General features: G+C 48.4%; 1 protein-coding gene across 3 annotated transcripts in view; it reads right to left on the reverse strand.

Annotated features, from left to right (window-relative positions):
• Positions 1-22,688, reverse strand: part of NOL10 (nucleolar protein 10) — a 92,556-nt gene that overhangs the window by 67,844 nt on the left and 2,024 nt on the right. For 2 of the 3 annotated variants that reach the window (XM_040992824.1, XM_040992822.1), the window contains exons 2-9: positions 21,351-21,396; positions 18,942-19,040; positions 14,330-14,407; positions 13,119-13,156; positions 8,302-8,438; positions 6,024-6,089; positions 4,691-4,751; positions 1,769-1,854 (exon numbers count right to left, since the gene is read on the reverse strand). In XM_040992824.1, coding sequence (XP_040848758.1) covers positions 1,769-1,854; positions 4,691-4,751; positions 6,024-6,089; positions 8,302-8,438; positions 13,119-13,156; positions 14,330-14,407; positions 18,942-19,040; positions 21,351-21,396 — 611 coding nt within the window. The remainder of the gene's footprint in view (positions 1-1,768; positions 1,855-4,690; positions 4,752-6,023; positions 6,090-8,301; positions 8,439-13,118; positions 13,157-14,329; positions 14,408-18,941; positions 19,041-21,350; positions 21,397-22,688) is intronic. The other variant, XM_040992823.1, reaches the window with a different exon arrangement.

A 22,688-nucleotide genomic window follows, 5' to 3' on the forward strand; every position in this document is an offset into this window, starting at 1 on the left:
GCACGTGCAAGGCAAGGATTTTAACTGCTAGGCTACTGCACCAGGCCCCAAAGATAAGAATGTTCTCTTGCCTTCTTTCCTTAAGTTTCCTACAATGTTACTTCTACTGTAACCACTACATCTAGAATGAGAGGAGCCCAGGACACACTGCGAAGCACGAAGCACGCCTGCTGGCCTAGCTTCCTTACACTTCCATAAAGTAATGCTCTTTTTTCAAATTCCAGGACAAGTTAGTGTTTAAGAACAAAGGAAAAGTAACTGCTTTCCAGGAGTGGGTCTCCAGCTTACACCTCCTCTGCCTCCGAAACACACAAGCTTCTGATCCTTTTTTTTCCACACCAATACACTCTGCGTTTTCCACTGGCTTATTCTGTTACCAAGCACAGAGTAAGCAAGCTGTGCGATTTAGAATAGTTTAATGTACTATCCTTCAAAGCAGCAGTAACGGAGCCGCCGGAGCCTCCTTCAGTGAAAGCCAGGGCTAGGCACGAGTGTCCCTGGGTCCACGTTCAACATCACAATACACGGATGAAAATACTCCCGTCAGCTTACCACAAAGGGACGATGCAATTAGACAAAGGTCTCCTTCCTGCATGGCACTCTTAATTTCTTCTCTGGGTAAGACTGTTTTATATAAACTGATTTCTTTAAAAGGTTTGGAATTTATTTGGGCTGTCCTCCACTGTTCTCCCAGGCCACAAGCAGGGAGCTGGATGGGAAGTGGAGCAAGAACTGACTTTTTTTTTTAAAGGAAAGGAACCGGGGTCCCGGCATGGTAGCCAAGTGGCTGAAGTCCTCGCCTTGCACACATCAGGATCCCATATTGGCACTGGTTGGTATCCCAGTGAAGCTCCTGGCTTCGGATCAGCTCCGCTCTGGCTGCTGTGAGTACCTGGGGAATGAACCAGCAGACAGAAGATCTTTCTCTCTAAATCTACATTTCCAATAAAAACAAATAAATCTGTTAAAATTAATAAAAAGGAAATGAATCTTCCTTTGCTCCAAATGCAAAATACACAAAATACTATAGCACTTCAGAGGGCTCCCAGCAGCTCCTAACCCCCTCCCGCACAGGACCCGGCAGCCCTGAAGGCCCTCCCGCACAGGACCCGGCAGCCATGAACGTTCCCCCAACCCCATCCCCTGCACAGGACGCAGAAGCAGCGAATACCCTCCCACACACAACCCACAGCCCTGAACGCCCTCCCGCACAGCTGAAAGGGCCAGCAGGTCAAGGCAGCACGTTGAGCACCCGGAGCCGGGAGGCATTCCCGGGCTCATGGCAGCAGTCAACCTCAAGCGCAGGGTCCAAAGCAATCTGCCTATTGCTCCCTCCTGTGTTGACAAGGGCCAGGAACATGCCCGACCACTGGGAAACACCAGGCACCCTGGGGAACAGCGGGGGGGATGGGGACTTCCACGATTTCTGTGGTGACCCCACTTAGTTTTTGAGGTTTGCACCCTCAAGGCAAACAGCAATGAGAAGCATGAAACACAGTCCCCTCTGCCTCAGGATTCACAGCGCGTCTCTTCACCCGATTCTGTCCCTAGGTGGCACAGGGCAGGAGCACCCACCCTGGCAGAGATCCCGGCAACGGAAGTGAGCACTGTGCAAGGGACTAGGAAAGCCCCCTCCCCGGCTCCCCCTCTTCGTGCTGCCTGACAGCAGAGCTCTCTCAAGGGCTTAGCCCGCACTGACGTGCTTGAACTCAGTCTGAGCCGCTGGCTCGGGGTGCCGGACGGCCTCCCCGGGTTAGGGTCTACTCACTCCGAGTCCGCCGTGACGCTGCTGAGCGCGCAGTCCAACACGCCCACTCTCCTTCGCGTCCTGGGGTCCCAGCACTCCACTCGGCCCTAAACACGGAGACCAAGGGCGAATGAAAGTCGCAGCCGGCAAGCCTCTCAGGGCCAAGGGCCGCCTCACCAGCAGGGATTCGCTCACGGAGAATAAAACAGAACTTGTTACTTTAGACCTGTTTAAGCCCTTTACTGTGGCAGGTGTTTGGTGCGGCAATGTAGGCTGCACTTAGGCTGGCCGCTTCCCCCAAGGGAGCGCCTGGTACAGTCCCAGCTAATGCAATCCTGGCGGTGGCAGACGGTGGCACCACTTGCGGCTCTGTGATTCATGCACAGGACCCAGACCGAGTTCTGGACTCCTGGCTTCAGCCTAACCCCGTCCCGACACATGCACGCATGTAGGGAGAGAACCAATGGATGCGACAGCTGTCCATATTTATCTCTGTCTCTACATCTTCCAAATAAGAATAATCAATAAGTTTCATTTTACTATGAGCTGATTTTCTTTCACAAAATAAAAAGAAAAAAAAAATCACTTGGGAATAAAAAGATTTAAAACGCAATGCATGATGCTTGCACCTGGATTACAGCAGGGGGTGGGCAGGGGAATAGCTATACAGATAGTTTGGAATACTGGGAAAATATTTAAATACTACTGTACCAATGCCTAAAATTTAATATATCATATCAGTATTAAATTCCTTAGTCACGGGCCCAGCATGGTAGCCTAGTGGCTAAAATCTTGACCCTGCTTGTGCCTGGATCCCATATGGGTGCTGGTTTGTGTCTTGGTGCCCCATTTCCCATCCAGCTCCCTGTTTGTGGCCTGGGAAAGCAGTTAGGACAGCCCAAAGCCTTGGGACCCTGCACCCGCTTGGCAGACATGAAAGAAGTTCATGGTTCCTGGCTTTGGATCAGCACAGCTCCAGCCACTGCAGCCACATGGGGAGTGAATCGGGGGACAGAAGATCTTCCTCTCCCCTCATATTTATATATCTGACTTTCCAGTAAAAAAAAAATAAGTAAATAAATTTATTTATTTATTAATCATGATGTCATGATTGTATAGGTGAAGACATTCTCTTTCAGAAAAACATCTTGGGGCCAGTGTCGTGGCCTAGCCCGCTAAGTATCCCACACGGCTGGCAGTTAAACTTGCGGCTGCTCTGAGTCAGAGCTAGCTCCCTGCTAAAGCACTTTGGAAAAGAGCAGATGACAATCCAGTGGGGCCCTGGCACCTGCGTGGGAGACCTGGATGAAGCTCCCGGCTCCGGCCTGGCCCGGCTCGGCTCTGGCTGTTGTCGCCATTTGGGAGTGACTCGGGGGGTGGAAGATATCTCTCTCCTCTCTCTGACCTCTTTTAAATAAGTTAATAAATTTTTCAAAAATATATTGCCCTTAGCAATCTTAAGAAACATGACTTAAGCATAATATCCTGGGCCCGGCGGCGTGGCCTAGCAGTTAAAGTCCTCACCTTGAACACACCAGGATCCCATATGGGCGCCGGTTCTAATCCCACTAGCTCCACTTCCCATCCAGCTCCCTGCTTGTGGCCTGGGAAAGCAGTCGAGGACGGCCCAAAGTTTTGGGACCCTGCACCTGTGTGGGAGACCTGGAAAGAAGTTCCTGGCTCCTGGCTTCGGATCAGCATAGCATTGGCCGTTAAGCTCACTTGAGGAGTGAATCATCGGACGGAAGATCTTCCTCTCTGTCTCTCCTCCTCTCTGTATATCTGCCTTTCCAATAAAAATAAATAAATCTTAAAAAAATAATAACATCCTAACAGACTCAAGGCTTTACATATTTCTGTAAGTTCAGCCTCGTAGGCCCCATTTCAAATCCTCATTTCCTAACGTGCAAGTCATCTGACTGAATAAAAACTCCACTTCCTGCCTGTGGGCCTGCTTTAGTAACTCACAGTGCACTCAAACAATAGAATCCTACCCATCAGTTTTAAAACATTAATTTTACAGTGTAAGTGACTATCAACAGCAGCAGATGGCACACTGCACAGCCGTGCACTACAGAGCACAAGCCTGCTGAGGCCGGGACTCGCGCCCGTGACGTCACAGCCGAGTCGCTCTGACTGCGCCAGGATGCTCCCACAGCTGTGAACTGCCAGGGACACACCTCCAGAACGTGACGTCACTGCAAGCATGCGCACCTGCGATTTCACTCGTAGAAACTTCAAAACCAACACCTGTACACACATGCGTACTGGCACATATGGAGGAAACACCCCAGGCACTCGGACCGGCGGCCAGAGGCCCCAGGGACACCTTCTAACCACTTGCCTCCGACACGCTTGTATTTTTCTTTTTTACTGTATTTATCATTGTTATAAATTAAAAATGTAAACAGAAAAATTAAATTCTTGTCCCGCAAGGACACTAATTTGGAAGCATCGCAAACGGTGGGCAATGTGCCTGCGCAGGCGCCCAGCAGAGCCACGCCACAGGCCGCCCGTCCCGGGCCGCCACGCCTGCTCGCTGCCTTCGCTCTGGTCACTGCACGTGGTTCTCAGCCACGTGGCTGCGAAAAGGACCCGGAGCTCTGTGAGCCCAGTCTCTCCAGCGAGAGGTCGGCCCGCAGGAGCACCCCACGTTCAGAACCAAGTTCCTGCCACGTGGGGAAGGAGCTGGGAGCCCAGACACACCGTCTCCAGAGGGGACCAGGTGCAGCAGGGAGGGCAGGCCACGCTAGGCCCCTCAGCCCTGCAGATGCAGTCTCTGAGCCCCGTGTGGAAGCCTGCCCAAGCAATCCAGATCAACGACCCCACACACTGGAAATACACACCGCACGGCTGTCCTGCTCCCAGGCACCCGGCGCCTCACAGCACTCGGGAGCAAACGTACCCCCAGCCCGGGCAGACAGCGCGCCCGCACGCGCTTACCTCGACGGTTCCTGTGGCAAACAGGCCGTGCACCATGTTGATGTCGCAAACGTTATTCTCCCTGAAACAGCAAAGCCAAGGGGAGAACACACCAGCTGGCAGCCGCTGCAGGGGGAAGGGACATTCAAAACCCTCCTGCAGCAACCCAAACTGAGGGAAAAGGACAGCTTCTCATTCTTTGGCATGAAAGGGTTAAGGCGCCGACCCAGGCTCTGCCGTGGGGTGCTGGGGTGCTGTGGGGCGGCAGGGAAGGAGAGGCCAGCCCCGGAGGTGCTCCAGCAGCTCATGGGGAGGACCAGAACTGGTCCCGGCTCTGATCCACTGCCTCATGCCACCGCAGGTCCGAAGCACTCAAGGACAGAAGACGCGGGGATTGCGACAGGAAGCTACAAGCCAGAGGGCAGACAGCTTTCACATGTGCCAATGCCGTCAGGAAATCACTACAATCTTTCGAAAGAAAATAAGAACAATTTAAGCCAAATAGAAAGACGTGAAGAGTTTGCTTGGGTTTTTATTCCAAGGTTCCTGGAACCTGGAAAGCTCCTCAGGGGTCACTCACCCTAGCGGTGAGCACAGAGGCTGGGACCTGCACGATCCATCTGCGAGGGTCTGGGTTCGATACCCACCTCCGGCTCCTCACTCAGCGTCCTGTTACTGCGGGCCCTGGCAGGCAGCTGGGCACGGCTCGGGCAGGTGGCTTCCTGCCATGCCCGGGGAGACCCCCGCTGGGTTCCCAGCTCTAGCCTTCAGCCTGGCCAGGCCGGGCATCACAAGCAGCACGCGGACCCCTCGCTCTTCACACACACACACGTCGCTGTCAAGTAATTCTCTAACCTGGCCCATAACACACACTTCCACTATTGAAGTCACTGCTCTTGTTCATTATGACGGATAACAAAGACAGACGCACTCCTAAAGCATTCCCCTCTGAGGGGAGCATGGACTATAACATATGATAAGAGAGAAACAAAAACATTGACATGTCTACTAGCCAAAAAAAAAAATTAAGAAATAGGACTCTAACTGCATTCAAAATTTTCCCATGGGGGAAAAATAACACAAAACAGAACTATGACAGAAACTTGAAAGAATACTACAAGTAATAATAATAACTAAGTTACTAAGTAAGTTTTATATAATTTTAAGATCACCGGGACTTTCAGTAAACTTTTCGGAAAAGAAAAATTATTTTTTTTTTTTAAATACACGTATTTGCTATCTGCCAGAACCGCTGGGCCAAAGCTCCACTTCAGTGCAGAGCTGCTCATAGTAACAGTGTGAGCATCTGGCTCCATCTCCTGGTCAAAATAAGAACAGCAAGCAGCATACTCACGCAGCGTCTGTTTGCAGCGGATTCAAGTACCGGCCTTGCTCTAAATTCAATCTATAAACTTCAGAGCTGCGAAGCAATAAAGGAAATTTTAGAACTCAGTAATCTAGAACAAGCTTCTAATCCATATATTCAAGTAAATACATACATTTTATGAACATATATATATATATACACACAATGAGTATTTATCTATAAGCCAACAGAAAAAAATGTATTCAAAGCCTAAAAATGTCTTATTTCTGAACTTGTTTACATATAAAACTGATTTAAATCACTCATCCGCCAAGGAAACATTATGAATCAACTAAGCAGAATATTTAGAGATAACACAGAGAACGCAAAACTCCAAAGTCTAACGCGCACCTATACACGTGTGCCAGGCCTAGGAGACCCAGGAAAACACCAGGAAAGCTGAATGCAAAGCGGACGCGGGTTCCAAGTCCAGGGACTGAGCTGAGACGCAAGTGGCCCAAGCTTAGCCCTGGCAGCACAATGCCTGCTACTTCTTACTCTTTGCTGTATCGTCCCCATTTTCCATTGTGAATGCGTAGTTTTATAACCATGGAAAGGGTAGCATTTAAGCATGCTAAGCCAGCTATGAAACTGACCTGCCAGGCCTGGTGCGATAGCATAATGGTTAAGGTCCTCGCCTTGCACACACCAGGATCCCATATGGGCACTAGTTCTAATCCCAGCAGCTCCACTTCCCATCCAGCTCCCTGCTTGTGACCTGGGAAAGCAGTCCAGGACAGCCCAAAGCATTGGGACCCTGCACCCTCTTGAGAGACCTGGAAAGAAGTTCCTGGCTCCTGACTTTGGATTGGCGCAGCCCAGCTGTTGCAGCCACTTGGGGAGTGAATCATCGGTCGGAAGATCTTCCTCTGTCTCTCCTCCTTTCTGTACATCTGCCTTTCCAATAAAATAAATAAATCTTGGAAGGAAGGAAGGAAGGGAGGGAGGGAGGGAGGGAAGGAGGGAAGGAGGGAGGGAGGGAGGAAGGAAGGAAGGAAGGAAGGAAGGAAGGAAGGAAGGAAGGAAGGAAGGAAGGAAGGAAGGAAACTGACCTGCCCAGCTGGAGCACCCCAGCAGCTTACCTACGCCCCACTAACAGAAGCCAATGTTTCAAGCAGCCACAGCCAAGGCGGGCACCACATCTTAAACCTCTTTAAAGCCAGCCACCCCCCATTTTTCTAAACTACGGTCCCTAGTTGTATATGACCTAAATCACTAATACCTAAACAGAAATTCATGCTTGATACTGAACAAACAGGAACCACAAGATATAGGAAGTAAACACATCTGGAAAACTAAAAAGCAAAACAAAACAAAGCAGTATTGTGAGAGCCGCCTCCTCAGGCCCAGGGGCGGGGGGGTAGCACCCCAGCATCTCAGCTATTGTGAGCAGCCTCAGGCCCGGGGGTTAGGATCCCCGTCTCTGAGAAGTGCCTGCACTCACATCTGGTTCGGTTCCGACTTCAGCTTTCCACTAACCAGACCCTGGTAGGCAGCAGGCGCTGGCTCAGGGACCCAGGTCCCTCGTGCCCACAGAGCTGGGATGAATGCCTGGATCCCATCTTTGGCCTAGCCCAATCCTGACTGCTGCCAGCATTTAGGGAATGACATAGCACACAGGAGCTGTCTCGTCTGCCTGCTGGTCTCTATTTTCTCTCTTTGCCTCCTTTTTACTAAAAATGCATCGACACCATGGGCACACATTAGCAACTGCACTGCGCTAACCAGACTTCCACAGTTCTGATGAGTAGCTCCTGGTCCAACCACTGACAGTAACCATCACAGTCACTTCTGATGGTAAAAAAATCTCATACTAATAACAGGTGTCAGAACTACAGGAGAGCTGGGCATGGTGGAGCAGTGGGTTAAGCCACTGTCCTAGGCGTGTGTATTCCACCCTGCAGTGCCTCCTCACCTCTCCTGCAACGGGGAGGCAGCAGACCGTGGCCAGGGAGGTGAGCCTGCCACACAGGAGATCCTGACACCCGGCCCAGCCCAGCTGGTGCAGCCTTCTGGGGAGTGAACCAGTGAATGAAACTTTATTCTCTTTCTTTCAAATACAAACATAAATAAATGCTCATAGATAAATAAGATACATGAATATGTAAACAAGTTTTTCTTTTGTTTATCCCTTATTTTCTAAAATTTCTGGCTTTTACAATAACCACATTACTTATTATTATTATTATAAAAGTAATCAAGCATTTAAATAGAAAGAAACATATAAGAAATTCCAGAGAAGCAGGTTGGGTGGCAGGAGACATACCTCGCGCCCACAAAGTACAGGTCGCACGATGGGTAGTGGTAAGAGAAATCCCTCCCAAACTTGGGTATTCTGGTTTTGTAGTAAAAACCTGACTGCGAGTGGAACTCAATGTACCTATCATTGTGTAAGAAGACAATCTGAAACAAAACAAGACAGTCAGTCAGCTTCCTAAGCAGAACATCTACTCCAACAGCACTAAAACCAAGGCCGGAAGAAAGCCTCTGCCCTCAGCCCTCTGCCCTCTGCCCTCTGCCCTCAGCCCTCTGCCCTCAGCCCTCTGCCCTCAGCCTCTGCCCTCAGCCCTCAGCCCTCTGCCCTCTGCCCTCAGCCTCTGCCCTCAGCCCTCTGCCCTCAGCCCTCTGCCCTCAGCCCTCAGCCCTCTGCCCTCTGCCCTCAGCCCTCTGCCCTCAGCCACTCCCCCTCTCTGCACGCAGGTGCTCCATTAGGGAATGCCCCCTGCAGCCAGCCAGTCTTGCTGCAGCCCCCCACGGAAGGGCTGGAAATGTCCCCTGTACCTGGCACCTGCACTTCGGAAGGCACCTCCAGGGGCCACCTCCTGTCTAAGACACTTCAATAACCCTGAAATACCACACGGGCCTTGACACACGGGTTTCAATTCAACTTCAGTGCACAAAAAAGATATCTTAAAAATCTGTGGGTGATACAGCTAAATTTACCAAGATTTGGAGAAAATGTATTACAAAATTGCATGTGTCAAAATGTGCTAAACAACTGCCCTAGACAGAGGGTAAAGTGTACCCCAATTTCCAGAACTAAAGATAATATACAACACAGATCAGCTAAGGACGCTAAACCTGCCTTTGGCATCACTAAAATCAGTCATTTAAAATTGAGTAAGTAATTAACTGGCAATTTTGTAACTGGTAAAAAACAACAACCAGAGTCCAAGATGGACTACTGGTATCAAGAAACAAATGTAACTGTGCCGTGGACCATTCCAGAACAGTGATGGCCACCAGTGTTAAAATAATTAAAGTTACTTTACTGTGTTTTTTCTTATGAACAAGAAAATGAAAGCAACTTGGGAAATCAATACTCAGATTCACAATTTTTTTAAGGGACCATTATGCTCAGTGAAATGAGCCAATCACAAAAGAACAAGTACCATATGTTCTCTCTTATGTAAGGAAAACAACACGGAAAGTGTAACTCCAATAATCTGATCCATACTGCTTTTTGTTTGTTTGTTTACTTTTTTGGCTATACTCCATGTGTTCTGATGTTTTTTATTTCAGTTTTGTTAATTCTAAATAATTTCTTTTCTCATCGAATTCATCACTGGCTCATGATTACACAGTGGCATCATTTTTCCCAAGAAACTTCTGTGTTTCCTTTTTGTCACTCATGTGTTGGATACTCAGTGGCGTTTTTTCATGGTGCTGTAATTTGTTGTTGATGTCATGGGGGGCAGCCAGTGATAGCCAGCACCCATTGACAGTGGGCTAAGGAGTTGATTACCACTTGTTGAGCTGGGCAGGAACAGGACCTGGGCTTGTGGCTAAAAACACCTAGACTAACTAGAACTCATCTGTACCCAATGTCCTACTAAGTTAGGACGTGGGGGGAACAGCATAGGAGAGGTGAAGGAGCAATAAAGCAAGACTTCATAGACTTCCACCATCACTGGTCTCCTGTCGGTGCCTCATCCCCAGACCCTCTCCCTGTCCACGTTACTGGCTCTGCTGGTCGGAGCAATCATGGTCCCTGTGTACTGCTTAGATGGGACAATGGATATAGCAATGTTGTTTCTGGTCTGTGTGCTGTCAGCAGTTCCAGGAGAGGTGAGGCCTAGCAGTGACGGAATGTGGGCAGAGAAGCCAGGGAAAGGTGGATGTCTGCAGCTTTGGAAGTGTGTCCAGGTCATCTGTTACATGTCTCTTAGGATAACTTATATTGTTGGGGAAGCTGGGACATAGGTCTTCAGCTTAACGATGGACTTCAGGGTAATGACCGTTTGTTCCTTTCGGGATTATGATTGGTTGGATTGCCATATGGACTTGTGATTTGCTATTTCTAGTATGCTCCATTATCACCAAGATTGGTTAATAAAGACTCGTTAATCAACCTTAGACATGTCTGGAGAGATCTTGCTCACACCCGGTAACAGTCGATGCTGTTGCTGTTGCTGACCTAGTTTCATGGCTTCCCAATTATGGAAATGTACAGTGATGGAGTACTGGGGTCTGTCATATACAGATGAGGAGGACTAATAGAACATGCATCCCTGCTTCCGGACAAAAGATGGATTCCCAATGAAACTGTTGGACATGTGTAGAAAATGGGATGCTGGACTGTCTGACATTGTCTGTACCAACAATGTCGGGTACACTTAAATAAGAGACTGATAGAATTATGATTCCTTACGAAGGAATACACCATTGTAGTAAAGTGGGGAAAATCTGTTGGGAGTGGGAGTTTGGGGGGGAGGGGAAAATCCCAGCCTATACAATATTGTACCACATAATCCAAAATTGAAAATAAAAAATATATTAAAAAACTATTTATTGGGCCCGGCGCGGTGGCGCAAGTGGTTAAGTCCTCACCTAGCACGCCCGGGATCCCATATGGGCGCCGGTTCTAATCCCGGCAGCCCCGCTTCCCTTCCAGCTCCCTGCCTGTGGCCTGGGAAAGCAGTCGAGGACGGCCCAAAGCTTTGGGACCCTGCACCCGCGTGGGAGACCCGGAAGAGGCTCCTGGCTTCGGATCGGCATAGTATCGGCCCGTTGCGCTCACTTGGGGAGTGAATCATCGGACGGAAGATCTTCCTCTCTGTCTCTCCTCTCTGTATATCCGCCTTTCCAATGAAAAAATAATAAAAATAAATCTTTAAAAAAAAAAAAAATAAAAAAAAAAAAAAAATAAAAAACTATTTATTTTATTTTTATTGGAAAGGCAGATATACACAGAGGAAGAGAGACAGGAAAGAAAATCTTCTGACCAATGATTCACTCCCCAAGTGCCTGCAATGGCCAGAGCTGAGCCGATCCAAAGCCAGGAGCCAGGAGTTTCTTCTGGGTCTCCCAAGCGGGTGCAGGGTCCCAAACCTTTGGGCCGTCCTTGACTGCTTTCCCATGTCACAAGCAGGGAGCTGGATGGGAAGTGGGGCTGCCGGGATTAGGACCAGTCCCAATACCGGATCCTGGTGGGTACAAGTTGAGGACTTTAGCCACTAGGCTACCGCACTGGGTCCCAGAATAACAAATGTTACATGTCAGTTGTTCTAAGAAGATTGAGTCTTCTAAATACCAAGTGGGCAGGTGCTCAGGCACTGTGGCACAGCAGGCAGCCCTCACTCCCACATCCCATTCCAGCACGGGTTCACATCCCCGTTCTACTCCCTGTCTAGCTCTTGCTAACAGCCAGAGAAAAGCAGAGGAAGAGGCCCAGGTCCTTGGGCCCGTCACGCACGTGGCAGTCTCAGAAGAAGCTCCTGGCTCCTCAGCCTGCTCACTGCAGCTGCAGCTGTCTGCGGAATGAACCAATGGAAGAAGATCCATCTCTATCTCTCTCTCCTCCCATCTCCTTTTGCTTGTAGCTCTTTCAAATAATCAAATTAACTAATAAATCTTTATCTTTAAAACAACACATTCACAAGTCAGCTTCATGATGCAGCAAGTTAAGCCAAGGCTTGCAACACTCGAATCCCACACAGGAGTGCCAGGTGCTCCCTGCTATGCTCCTGACAAGGTGGGGGGCTGGCGGACCAGTGACCTGGGCCCCGTCACCGCCGCGCAGAGCTGGATGTAGCATCAGCCTTCAGGCTTCAGCCTGCTGCAGTCCCAGCCACAGCAGCCTTTTGGGGAGAGAAGCAGAGGACAGAAGATCTCTCTCTCCCTCTCTATTTGTCCCCCACTCACTCTCCGTCACTCTGTCTTCAATAAATAAATGTTTGTAAAACAAATAAATAAGGTCTGAGAGCCAGCGTCGTGACACAATGGGTTAAGCTGCCATTTGTGGAACTGCCATTCCATATCAGAGTGCCAGCTCAAGTCCCAGACATTGTACTTGTTACCTAGCTTCCTGTTACCATGCCTGGGGAGCCAGAGGGTGATGGCTCAAGTCCCTGGGTTCCTGCACCCACATGGAGACAGGAATAGTGTTCCTGGCTCCTGGCTTCAGCCCAGAACTGGCTGCTGGAGCCATCTGGGGAATGAATCAGCACATAGAAAATCTCCCTCTCCATCTTTCTCAGGTGTTCTGTCTTTCAAATAAATAAATCCTTAAACAAACAACACCCCCACACACAACTGGAAAGGTCATTTTAATATTAGACTAGCCAAAGGTTGTCTTAATCACTGCTGTTTAAGACATTAGGTTGGGCCCGGTGCGGTGGCCTAGCAGCTAAAGTCCTCGCCTTGAACACACCAGGATCCCATATGGGCACTAGTTCTAATCCTGGCAGTTCCACTTCCCATCCAGTTCCCTGCTTGTGGCCTGGGAAAGCAGTCGAGGATGGCCCAAAGCCTGTGGGAGACCTGGAAAGAAGTTCCTGGCTCCTGGCTTCAGATTGGTACAGCACCGGCCATTGCAGTCACTTGGGGAGTGAATCATCAGACAGAAGATCATCCTCTCTCTCCTCCTCTGTGTATATCTGACTTTGTAATAAAAATAAAAATAAATCTTAAAAAAAAAGACACTAAGTATCATACACACACCAAACCAAAAACACAGAAGAACATGATAGATTACTAGTCATTTTTCATTCAATAGTAATATCATAAAAACACTTCTTACAATAAACTCCACTCAGTCATTTCCTAGGTAAAGCCAGTACAGACCCATGCTATCACACATACCTTTGAATAGTCATCAGACAGAATCTCAAAGGTGACAACTAGAAGAAAAATAATGCAACCTTAATACAAAGTCCTTGTTCAACTCAGAAATTACACATGAATATCACTGTAAGTTTTCCATTTTTGTCTAAATAAATGAGAACAAAATTGCCATATGGCCACCAAAAACATTAACTGGACAATAAAAGTACATCACATTAACTAGGCTTTGGCATATGAGGCAAAGTCGCAGAAGAAAATGACTTGTCAACTTTTGCTGCTATTTTTCTGAGATGTTCAAGACTTCCAGATGTTTACATTCAAAAACATTAAAAACTGTTGCTTACAAAAACAGTAACTTTTTATCGTTTCACGGGTGACCTGCTAAACAAAAACTGTGAAGCAGCTATTTTTAGGGCGGCGCACAGAGCCGCAGCTCTCTCCAAACTCAACGGGACCGCGGGCTTCCCAGAGAACACACCCCGTCAGCTTCTTCCCCTTCACTCTCCAGGCCCAGCGGCAAACGCAGCTGCGCTCCCCACTTGAACCTTCCCTCTCTGCTGGCCAGAAACGTAACTAACGCCCTCCAGCGGCCTTCTCCCTCACCCCGACAACGTTTCTGCAGCAGAATTCGAGGGAAGGCAGGCTCTGTGTTTCAGACAGCCCCCGCGAGGCCTGCATCCCCTCCGGGCGCACAGGTTCAACAACTGGCTACAGCTTTCTTCCAGGGTGGAAGAAGGCAGCAGGTGTGGCTAACGTCACTTGGCTCCTGCCACCTGTGCGGGAGACCAGGCCTGAGTTCCCGGCCGGGGGTCGACCCAGCCCGGTCCCGGCTGTCGCAGGTATCCCGGGAGTCAACTAGCTGATTGGAGCGTCCTCTCAAACATCTGTAACACATGCTCATTCATGCAGAGCCCTCTGCTCTGTGCGTCAGAGTGCGGCAGGGAGGCCTGCGAGCTTTCCAAGCAGCTTCCTCTGCCTAGCAGCAGGAGGGCGAGTTGGGAGGCTTGAAGCAGGCACATCTGATGGGCACCGGTGGATAAGACGAGGTGTTGGGCCCCTGCCACCGACCTGGGAATCCTAGGCTGCTAGCTTTGGTCTGGCCCTGGCTGTGAGAACACGGAAGATCTCCATCTCTGTCTCTCCCACCACCCCATCTGCCTTTCAAAGAAATAAATCTTGAAAAGAAAAGAAGAGAAAAAAGCTGTTCACATGAAGTCTTTGTCTCTTACCCTCTGAGTCCAAACACCTTTCAAACTTCAAGGATAATTGGTAAGTGTCATAGCATCGAACCCGAGGTTTGTATGTTCCTATTAAAAAAAAAAGGAATGTGATGCAAAAGCAAAAAACCAAGACATACTTTGCAGAGTCACAACGCTACACAGCTGGCTGACAAAGACAGTCCTCACCAGAACCAAGTGAGAGCAAGGGACTAACTCAGCCCCTTCCAAACAGCCCCCGATGCAGAGGGACACAGAACCAACAAGGAAGTTACAGAACATAAAAATACAAATAATAAACGTGACAGGAAGTCTAGCAAAAGCAGATTAACACATGCACACCTTGTTTAAAAATCTAAACATCCAAAGAGGAAAATGAACATAGAATTAAGAAAGAAATCATAGAAAATGAAAATACAAATTATTAACTACTAAACATTATAAGAAGTTCAACAAAAGTAGATTAAAATATGCAATACCTTTTTAAAAATATCTATTTGTCTATTTGAAAAACAGCAACAGAGAGAGCTCTTCCTTCCACTGATTCATTCTCCAAATGGCTGCAACAGCCAGGCCTGGGTCATGCCAAAGCCAGGAGCCAGGACTCCATGTGGGTCTCCCACATGGCTACAGGGGTGCCAGGGCTCATGCCAACTTCCACTGCCTTCCCAGGCGCATTGGCAGGGAGCTCAATTGGAAGTGGAGCAGCTGGCACCTGAACTGGAACTTTGATACGGGATGCTGGATACACAAGAGGCAACTTGACTCATGTTTTCACAAGGCAGGACTCTGAGATACTTAACACATCAGAACAGCCAAGATACAAAATATAGTTAATATCTGTGTTGGAAGGATTAAAAATGAGTACTTCCAGGATCGTGCTGTGGGTTGTGATGCCGGCATCCCATATCAGCACTGTCCCGTTTAGTACGACGGTCAACGGGGGTCGCAACCATCTAGGAGAGATTGGGGGACAAGAGACACGAAGAATGGACAGCAAGACAGGATGTCTGATCAAGCTGTCAGTTTATTGATCTTAATTGATTTTAATTGAGGGTTTTGTACTCTTCAGTAACTAAGTTCCAGCCGCTTCCCTTCCCATCCAGTTTCCTGCTGTCCCTGGGAGGCAGGGAAAGAGGCTCAGCTAAAGCCAAGTCTCAGCTGGAATTCTCCCTCTCTCGCTCTCTCTGTATCTCTCTCTGTCCCTCCCTGCCAGTCTGCCTTTCAAATAAACCAATAAATCTTTAAAAATAAAGAAATAAGCACTTCCACACTCTGTGGTTGATTAGCACAGACTTCCTGTTGGTACTGATAGCTACACAACCCAAATCCATAGAGCAACTTACACAAGAACACCCACAAGTGTACCGGGACACAGAGGAAGATACGTAGCTAGAGACAAACCGAATAAAATGTCCACCCATAGGGACGTGCTGAAGCCAGCGATGGTAAAAGCACACAGGGCCTGGCACACAGCTCATAAACAGCAGGTGGCAGGCCCACCCCCTCCTCCCGCGGAAGGCTGCCCAAGCGCACGGCCACGTGCAGGGAGAGGGAAGGCAGCAGGGTCCCAGAGCGCGCTGTGATGGACACACACAGTCCCAAGGCTGTACAACCAACATGTGTCCTCCGCATGGCGGGAGCTGGAGTTAGAACACCGCCTAGCTTCCTTGGCGGGCTGCTCCTGCACCATCCATTCACATATTTCTCTAACATCTGCATTTTGTGTTAAGTCTAACACATTCCAATCAGGCGAAAGTAAATCTCATTTTTAAAACCAATACAAACAAAAGAACAAAGCTTTACCACGCTTTCTGGTGTGATCAAAGTCTAAGATCTCATCTCCAGAGAAACCTAAAAGCCAGTGAGCTGCTGTATCATAAGCATTTTATGAATATACATAATTTCCTATACTTCTTCCCTACGTACCAGCAGAACTAACACGACCACTAGGAATAGATTTATGAGCCATGCCATGGCATAACAAGCTAAACCGCCGCTTGCAGCACTGGCATAGCATATTTGTGTCAGTTTGTGTCCTGGAAGCTCCACTTCCCATCCGGCTCCCTGCTTGTGGCCTGGGAAGGCAGTATAGGATGGCCCAACGCCTTGGGACCGTGTATCCACGTGGGAGACCTGGAGGACTCTCCTGGTTCCTGGCTCCAGATCAGCTCAGCTCCGGCCACTGTGGCCACTTGGGGAGTGGGGAGTGAACCAGCAGAGGATATTTATCTCTCTATCTCCTTTCTAATAAATCTGTCTTTCTGAAAAAAGCAAATCTCCCCCAAAATAAATTAATCAAATTGGAAATAAGTTTTTAAAAGGGATAGATTCAACTTTGGCACGATCTCAGTTAATTTACAAAAAGGAACCAAGTGCCTGGCTAGTCCCATCATGGTTCAGTCTTTAGCACTACCCCTGGTTCTAGTCTACTGTGCCAAAGAGCGAAGGAAAACCCTCTGGGATTCAGCAGAGAAGTGAGCACAGCCCACGTGCCCCCACCCCACGGCACAGAACGGACTCTGGAGAAGGCAAGCCCAAAACTGCCTCTTACACGGGTCCCGTGCACAGCCAGCAGCTATGGCTAATAAGATACAAGTGCAAAAGATAAAATTTAAGGCTCAGTTCCACATTCTCACTAGCTATGTCTCATATATTCTCTGGGGAAAAAATTTTAAGATAAAACTAAAACCAAGCATTCTGAATAAGAAAAGCAGGGAAGGCATTTGGCCTAGGCAGCCCACAGTGGATTCCAGGTGTGATCCCGGACACTGGCTGCAGAGGGCAGCCTCTCCCACTGCACACCCTGGAGGCAGCAGTGAGGGCTCCAGGCTGCCTGGGGGAACCCACACACCTGGAGGGCACCCCAACTCGCAGCCATAGCAGGCAGATGCCGAGTCAGCCAAAGCATGAGCGCTGTCTGTCTCCTTGTCCATCTGTGTCTCTCCTCTACCTCTGCCTCCAGGAGAAATCATCATCTAGAGGCTGACTGATTTATTTGAAAGGCAGAGTTACAGAGAGAGCGTCTTCCAAATACCGCTGAACTTCCCAAAAGCTGCAAAGGCCAGCACTGAGCCAGCCCGGAGCCAGGAGCCAGGAGCTTCTTCTGGGTCTCCCACATGGATGTGCCTTTCAAACAAAGTAGAAACAACAGCAAGAAAGAGAGGGAAAAAAATAAAGACCAATATTATTTCTTTAAAGATTTATTTTATTTTTGATCAGAAAGTCAGATATACACAGAGGAGGAGAGACAGAGAAGATGTTCCATCCAATGATTCAATCCCCAAGTGACCTCAACGGCCGGTGCTGCGCCAATCCAAAGCCAGGAGCCAGGAACGTCCTCCAGGTCTCCCACACAAGTGCAGGATCCCAAAGCATTGGGCTGTCCTCGACTGCTTTCCCAGGCCACAAGCAGGGAGCTGGATGGGAAGTGGAGCTGCCGGGATTAGAACCAGTGCCCATATGGGATAACAGCACATTCAAGACAAGGACTTTAGCTGCTAGGCCACTGGGCTGGGCCCAGACCAATATTATTAAACAAGCAAATGTTCGGATGACACACAGGATATAACAACCAAATAACTAAAATGGCTGGGTGACAGAGCTCATTGTGACAACACATCCAAAACTCCCCTATTGCGTGACTTCTTTTTAACCACAATTAACATCGCTAATGCACAATTTTATAATATAAAAAAAAAGTATCTCATACATAAAATCATAGGAAAAATGTGCTGTCCTGTGACCCTAGCTCACTGTTGGAGGGAGTGCCACGTCATGCCCACCTGGGGAAGGACCTAGTGGCTTCCTATAACACCTGCTTGCCACACAACCCAGCAACTCCACTCTAAGGAATCAACAAAGACCAGTGAGAGCATGCACAAACAAAGCTGCCTGCAGAGACACTGCCCACAGCACTTTATCGGTGAACACAAAGCAAAAACGGCCCAAGCACCCACCGCACGCAGAAGGGGGGGCATACTGAGGTGTACTCCCATGCCGGAACACTACCTAGTGGTGAGGGACAAGCTACCACCACACAGCGCAACAGGGACGAGTCCACCAGAGACCAAAGCCCAGGGGCACTGCCCGACACAGACCAGCTCACAAAGCAGACCCAGAGCAGAGCGTGCACTGTGGCAGGCGAGCAGGACGGCCTGCAGCAGCAGCCTTGCCGGCACAAAGGAGTGCTTTGTAACCCAACAGGCCTCTAGTTCTCACCACTCACCCACCAGGAAACGCAAGATCCACGCATTTCACAGATCTATGTTTTACCTCAAAAAAAGACATGAATAAACACTGGCACTTAAAGTGTAGTTGATGATCCACATGCCAAAGCATTAGGAGCAAAATACAGTTTTCTGAAATCTGCAATGTGCGTTGAAATCCATCAGAAAACGGGGGTGATTGGTGGAGAGATCTGTGCTGAGGCAAATACAGTAATTACTTACTGCAGAATCTACTCCGTGGATAAATGGAGGGTCATTGCGCAATTTTCTCAGTATCTGTATATTTCTTAAACTTTTTAATATTAAAATCTCAGAGGAAAAAAGTGATCTTTGTCACCACAATATGTATTTCCTTCTATAAAAGGAAGGTAAGTCACACTCAAGAAGATGCTTACCCGTTGCTAAAATATACTGTCCATCTTTTGACACCTTAATAGTGGTACACACAGTAGGCATTTCAAAATCCTGAATAAGTTCGATTCTCCTACGGACATCTACAAAAAGAAAAAGCAAAGTTAGCTTAACAGATGCATGCTCCTTCCTCATTACAGCACCCCACAAACCGGTAAAGCACACCCCCACGCTCCCCAGCCACGGGGGCCACGCCAGGAGCCCACTACGGAACATGGAACAAAGTGCATACATCTGGCACCAGGGCTAAATGGCCCTTGGGAGACCCACAGCTCCGACCAGTGTGCCCGGGGTTGGGTTCCAGCTCTGCTTGCAAGTCCAGCTTCGCGCTCACACACACCCTGGGACGTAGCAGCTCATCACCTGCGTAGCACCTTGGTTCATATGCACCGCGAAAGGCCCAGACTGAGGCTCTTGGCTCGACCAGTTGTGCATATTTCCAGGAGTCAATTAGCACATGAAAGACCTCTGTCTCTTTCAAGTAAAAACGTCTTACTAAAAAGGCTTTTTCTCAATTCTAAGTTAAATTATTTTTTACTTTCCAGAAAAGAAAAAGTATCATTTTAATTTAAAAAAAAAAGTTCTATGATAATGATAAAGAATCCAGTTTTAACAACTGGATAAGAAGTGGACATAATAAACATTCAACCACTACCACTGCCCAGGTATCGTCAAGACGGAAGCATCTCTTACTGATATGCTTTGGACCAGAAAGAAATGTGTCAAATTTCAGATTTGGGGGCAGTTTATAAGAGCTGCACATACATAAGCAAATACCGCAAAAAATCCAAGTCTAAAGAGGAGACCCACTTGAACTTCGTGTACACCTGCCTGAACGTTGCTCCAGGCAACTTCCCAGTGCACCTGACACACCACCTGAGCTCACTCTATGCCAGCCGAGTGCAGCTGTGTTTTACCTGTACGGCATTTACCATCAGTGGTGTCAGGTCAGCGAACAGCATCAGACTTTGTGGCATCTTCCATTTTAGATTTTTTTGCTTAGGGCATGTCAACTAAGGAACAATCTCTTTTCCTGAAAATAGTCTGAGGCTGTTTTGCTGTACACAAGAACTGGAACTGGAGAACCAGATGAAATCAGAATCTATAAACAGTACTAAAGCAGCTCTTTGTTTTATTTTGATTTAAAGTTTTAATTTCCTGGCTTCAGTACTATGACAGGACTATTTTTCTAAGATACTTACCCTGGGGCATTTAGCTCTTATGTTAGAATAAGATAAACCTACTTTTATATATGATAAGTTGTATGAAGAAACTTTAGCAAAAATTTGCTCACCAAAATGATTTGCATTATAAAATGATATTATATTCATATCCTCTTTGCTGAAGTTAAATCAAAATCTTCATTACAACACCAACTAGGACACCCACATCCCACAGCCAAGCACCTAGGTTCAAGTTCCAGTGTATTCCACAGTCCAGCTCCTGCTGACATGCGCTGTGAAAGATGGCAGGTGACTACGGCTCCAAGAGCTAGGTTGCTGATGTGACTAGGAACTGGGCCCCCAGTTCCCAGAACGCCCCACAGCAACCACCGCAGGCATTTGAGCAATGAGCCACGGGGTTGCCTGGCAGCCTTCACTGCCCCTCAAATAAATAACTTTCTACAAGGATCTTTTATGATTATACCCACATTTGTATAGCCCATATGTAAAGCTACTTTGTCCAAAAATTAAATGCTCCTTCTCTTCATCTCTCAAAGACTGACAAATGGATTTGATGACCAGAAAGAGAATCGGATGCAGAGGGAACACAAGTGCGAACTGCTCCATCTGGGTGTCTTGTCCCCTCTGGACCTGCTGGGGTGACTCCAGGGCCCTGGCTGAGGTAACATGTCCCCTCTGGACCTGCTGGGGTGACTCCAGGGCCCCGGCTGAGGTAACATGTCTCCCCTGTACCTGCTGGGGTGACTCCAGGGCCCTGGCTGAGGTAACAAGTCCCCCCTGTACCTGCTGGGGTGACTCCAGGGCCTCGGCTGAGGTAACATGTCCCCTCTGGACCACGAGTTTACTATCCAAGCAAGGGGCACTGCAAGTTCAGGACTCAGCAACACGCTCCCACCGAGTGCTCAGCGCCCCCGGGTCAGTCAGAGGGGAATGAGAGGTTGCACGGCCGTGTAATTTGCTCCTTGTCTCCAACTTATGAAATGGTAAGAGACTAACAGGGAAAAATCCAGTCCTGCGTCCACTATGGCACAGCAGTCACACAGAAAGATTCCTCAGAAGGAAAAGGGGACACACGTTTGGTTCCCAGTACGTTAATCCTACTGCAGCGCTGCAACCCTTTCTTGCACTGGTGCACCGCCAGTCCCCGAGCGACAGCACACTGCCCGGACGGGTGGCCCACGAGCCAAAGCAGGGACGCTCACCACTCACCAACATCCTTCTTCTGCAGCGCTCTCTTCTTCCTGTCGGAAAGCCACTAGAGAAAACAAAGAGACTAGTTGAAAACAAACGTAACTGTACAGTTTTCTGCTTGCGAAAAAAACCCCAGTATCTGCTCAGATTAAAAATTTAAACCACTAGCAATACACAACCTAAAAAATAAAATATGATTCCGTAATCCTAAATCAACTCTAACAAATCTTCTGGATTTCTGTTCTTGAAAATATTTTCACTTATTAAATAGTATTTTTTTATTATTATTATTATTTTATTTATTGGAAAGTCAGATATACAGAGAGGAAGAGAGACAGAGAGGAAGACCTTCTGTCCGATGATTCACTCTCCAAGTAAGCGCAATGGCCGATGCTATGCCGATCCAAAGCCAGGATCCAGGAACTTCTTCCGGGTATCCCACACGGGTGCAGGGTCCCAAGGCCCTGGGCCGTCCTCTACTGCTTTCCCAGGCCACAAGCAGGGAGCTGGATGGGAAGTGGAGCTGCCGGGATTAGAACTGACACCCATATGGGATCCCGGCATGTTCAAGGCGAGGACTTTAGCCGCTAGGCCAAAGCACACTGCCGGGCCCTAAATAGTATTCTTTTGAGCCTTCTGTTTAATAAGGGAAAACCAATTCTCCTCAAGCCTCACATACTATGGGTTAGACTGGGGTATTCAGCAGCTTTGCGTTTTCAGTCAAACTCTCAAAAGAAGAAATTTCTTCTAGAAATAACTTTTTTGTTTTTTAGCAAAGAATAAAACCAGACGGATAACTAGTCGAGACACTAGCACTGCTAAGAAATAAAGAGTGCTTTTTACGGTTCCCTGTGCTGGCGCAGTTCTGCTCAGCACCTCAGCTGGCAAGCAGGGCGACTCCACGACAGGCCAGATGGAGCACTTCTCTCAGACTCTCCCAGGACACTGGCCTCCGGAGGCCCCTCAGCACCTCCAGGGGCATCCCTTGTCCCAGGCACAGGTGCGCCCTGGTATACAGAAGGCAGAGGACAGCCTACCACGCATGAGGTGGCCAACACAACAAGCAATGGTTACCAAGGCTAAGAAAGTCCACCAGAGAGGATATGAAAGAAAAGCAAGCTAAAAGACAAATCAAAACCAGCCACCAAATACCATCTCCAAAAGCCCAAATGCATTGCTTTTGGAAGGTCATGGCATCCCAACCCTCAGGTTGTCTGCCCACACGGCCACTTGGGACCTGAGCGTGAGACCGGAGCCTGGGAAAGGCAGAGAACTGAGCCTTCAGAGCCTGCGCCGAGCTGCCTCCAAACAAATCCTGGCATGCCAGCGTTCTTGCCCCTCCACTCCTCCGGAAGG

This window comes from Ochotona curzoniae, unplaced genomic scaffold (genome assembly GCF_017591425.1).
Source record: "Ochotona curzoniae isolate NIBS_2020 unplaced genomic scaffold, NIBS_Ocur_1.0 contig_883, whole genome shotgun sequence".
Lineage (NCBI taxonomy): Eukaryota > Metazoa > Chordata > Mammalia > Lagomorpha > Ochotonidae > Ochotona > Ochotona curzoniae.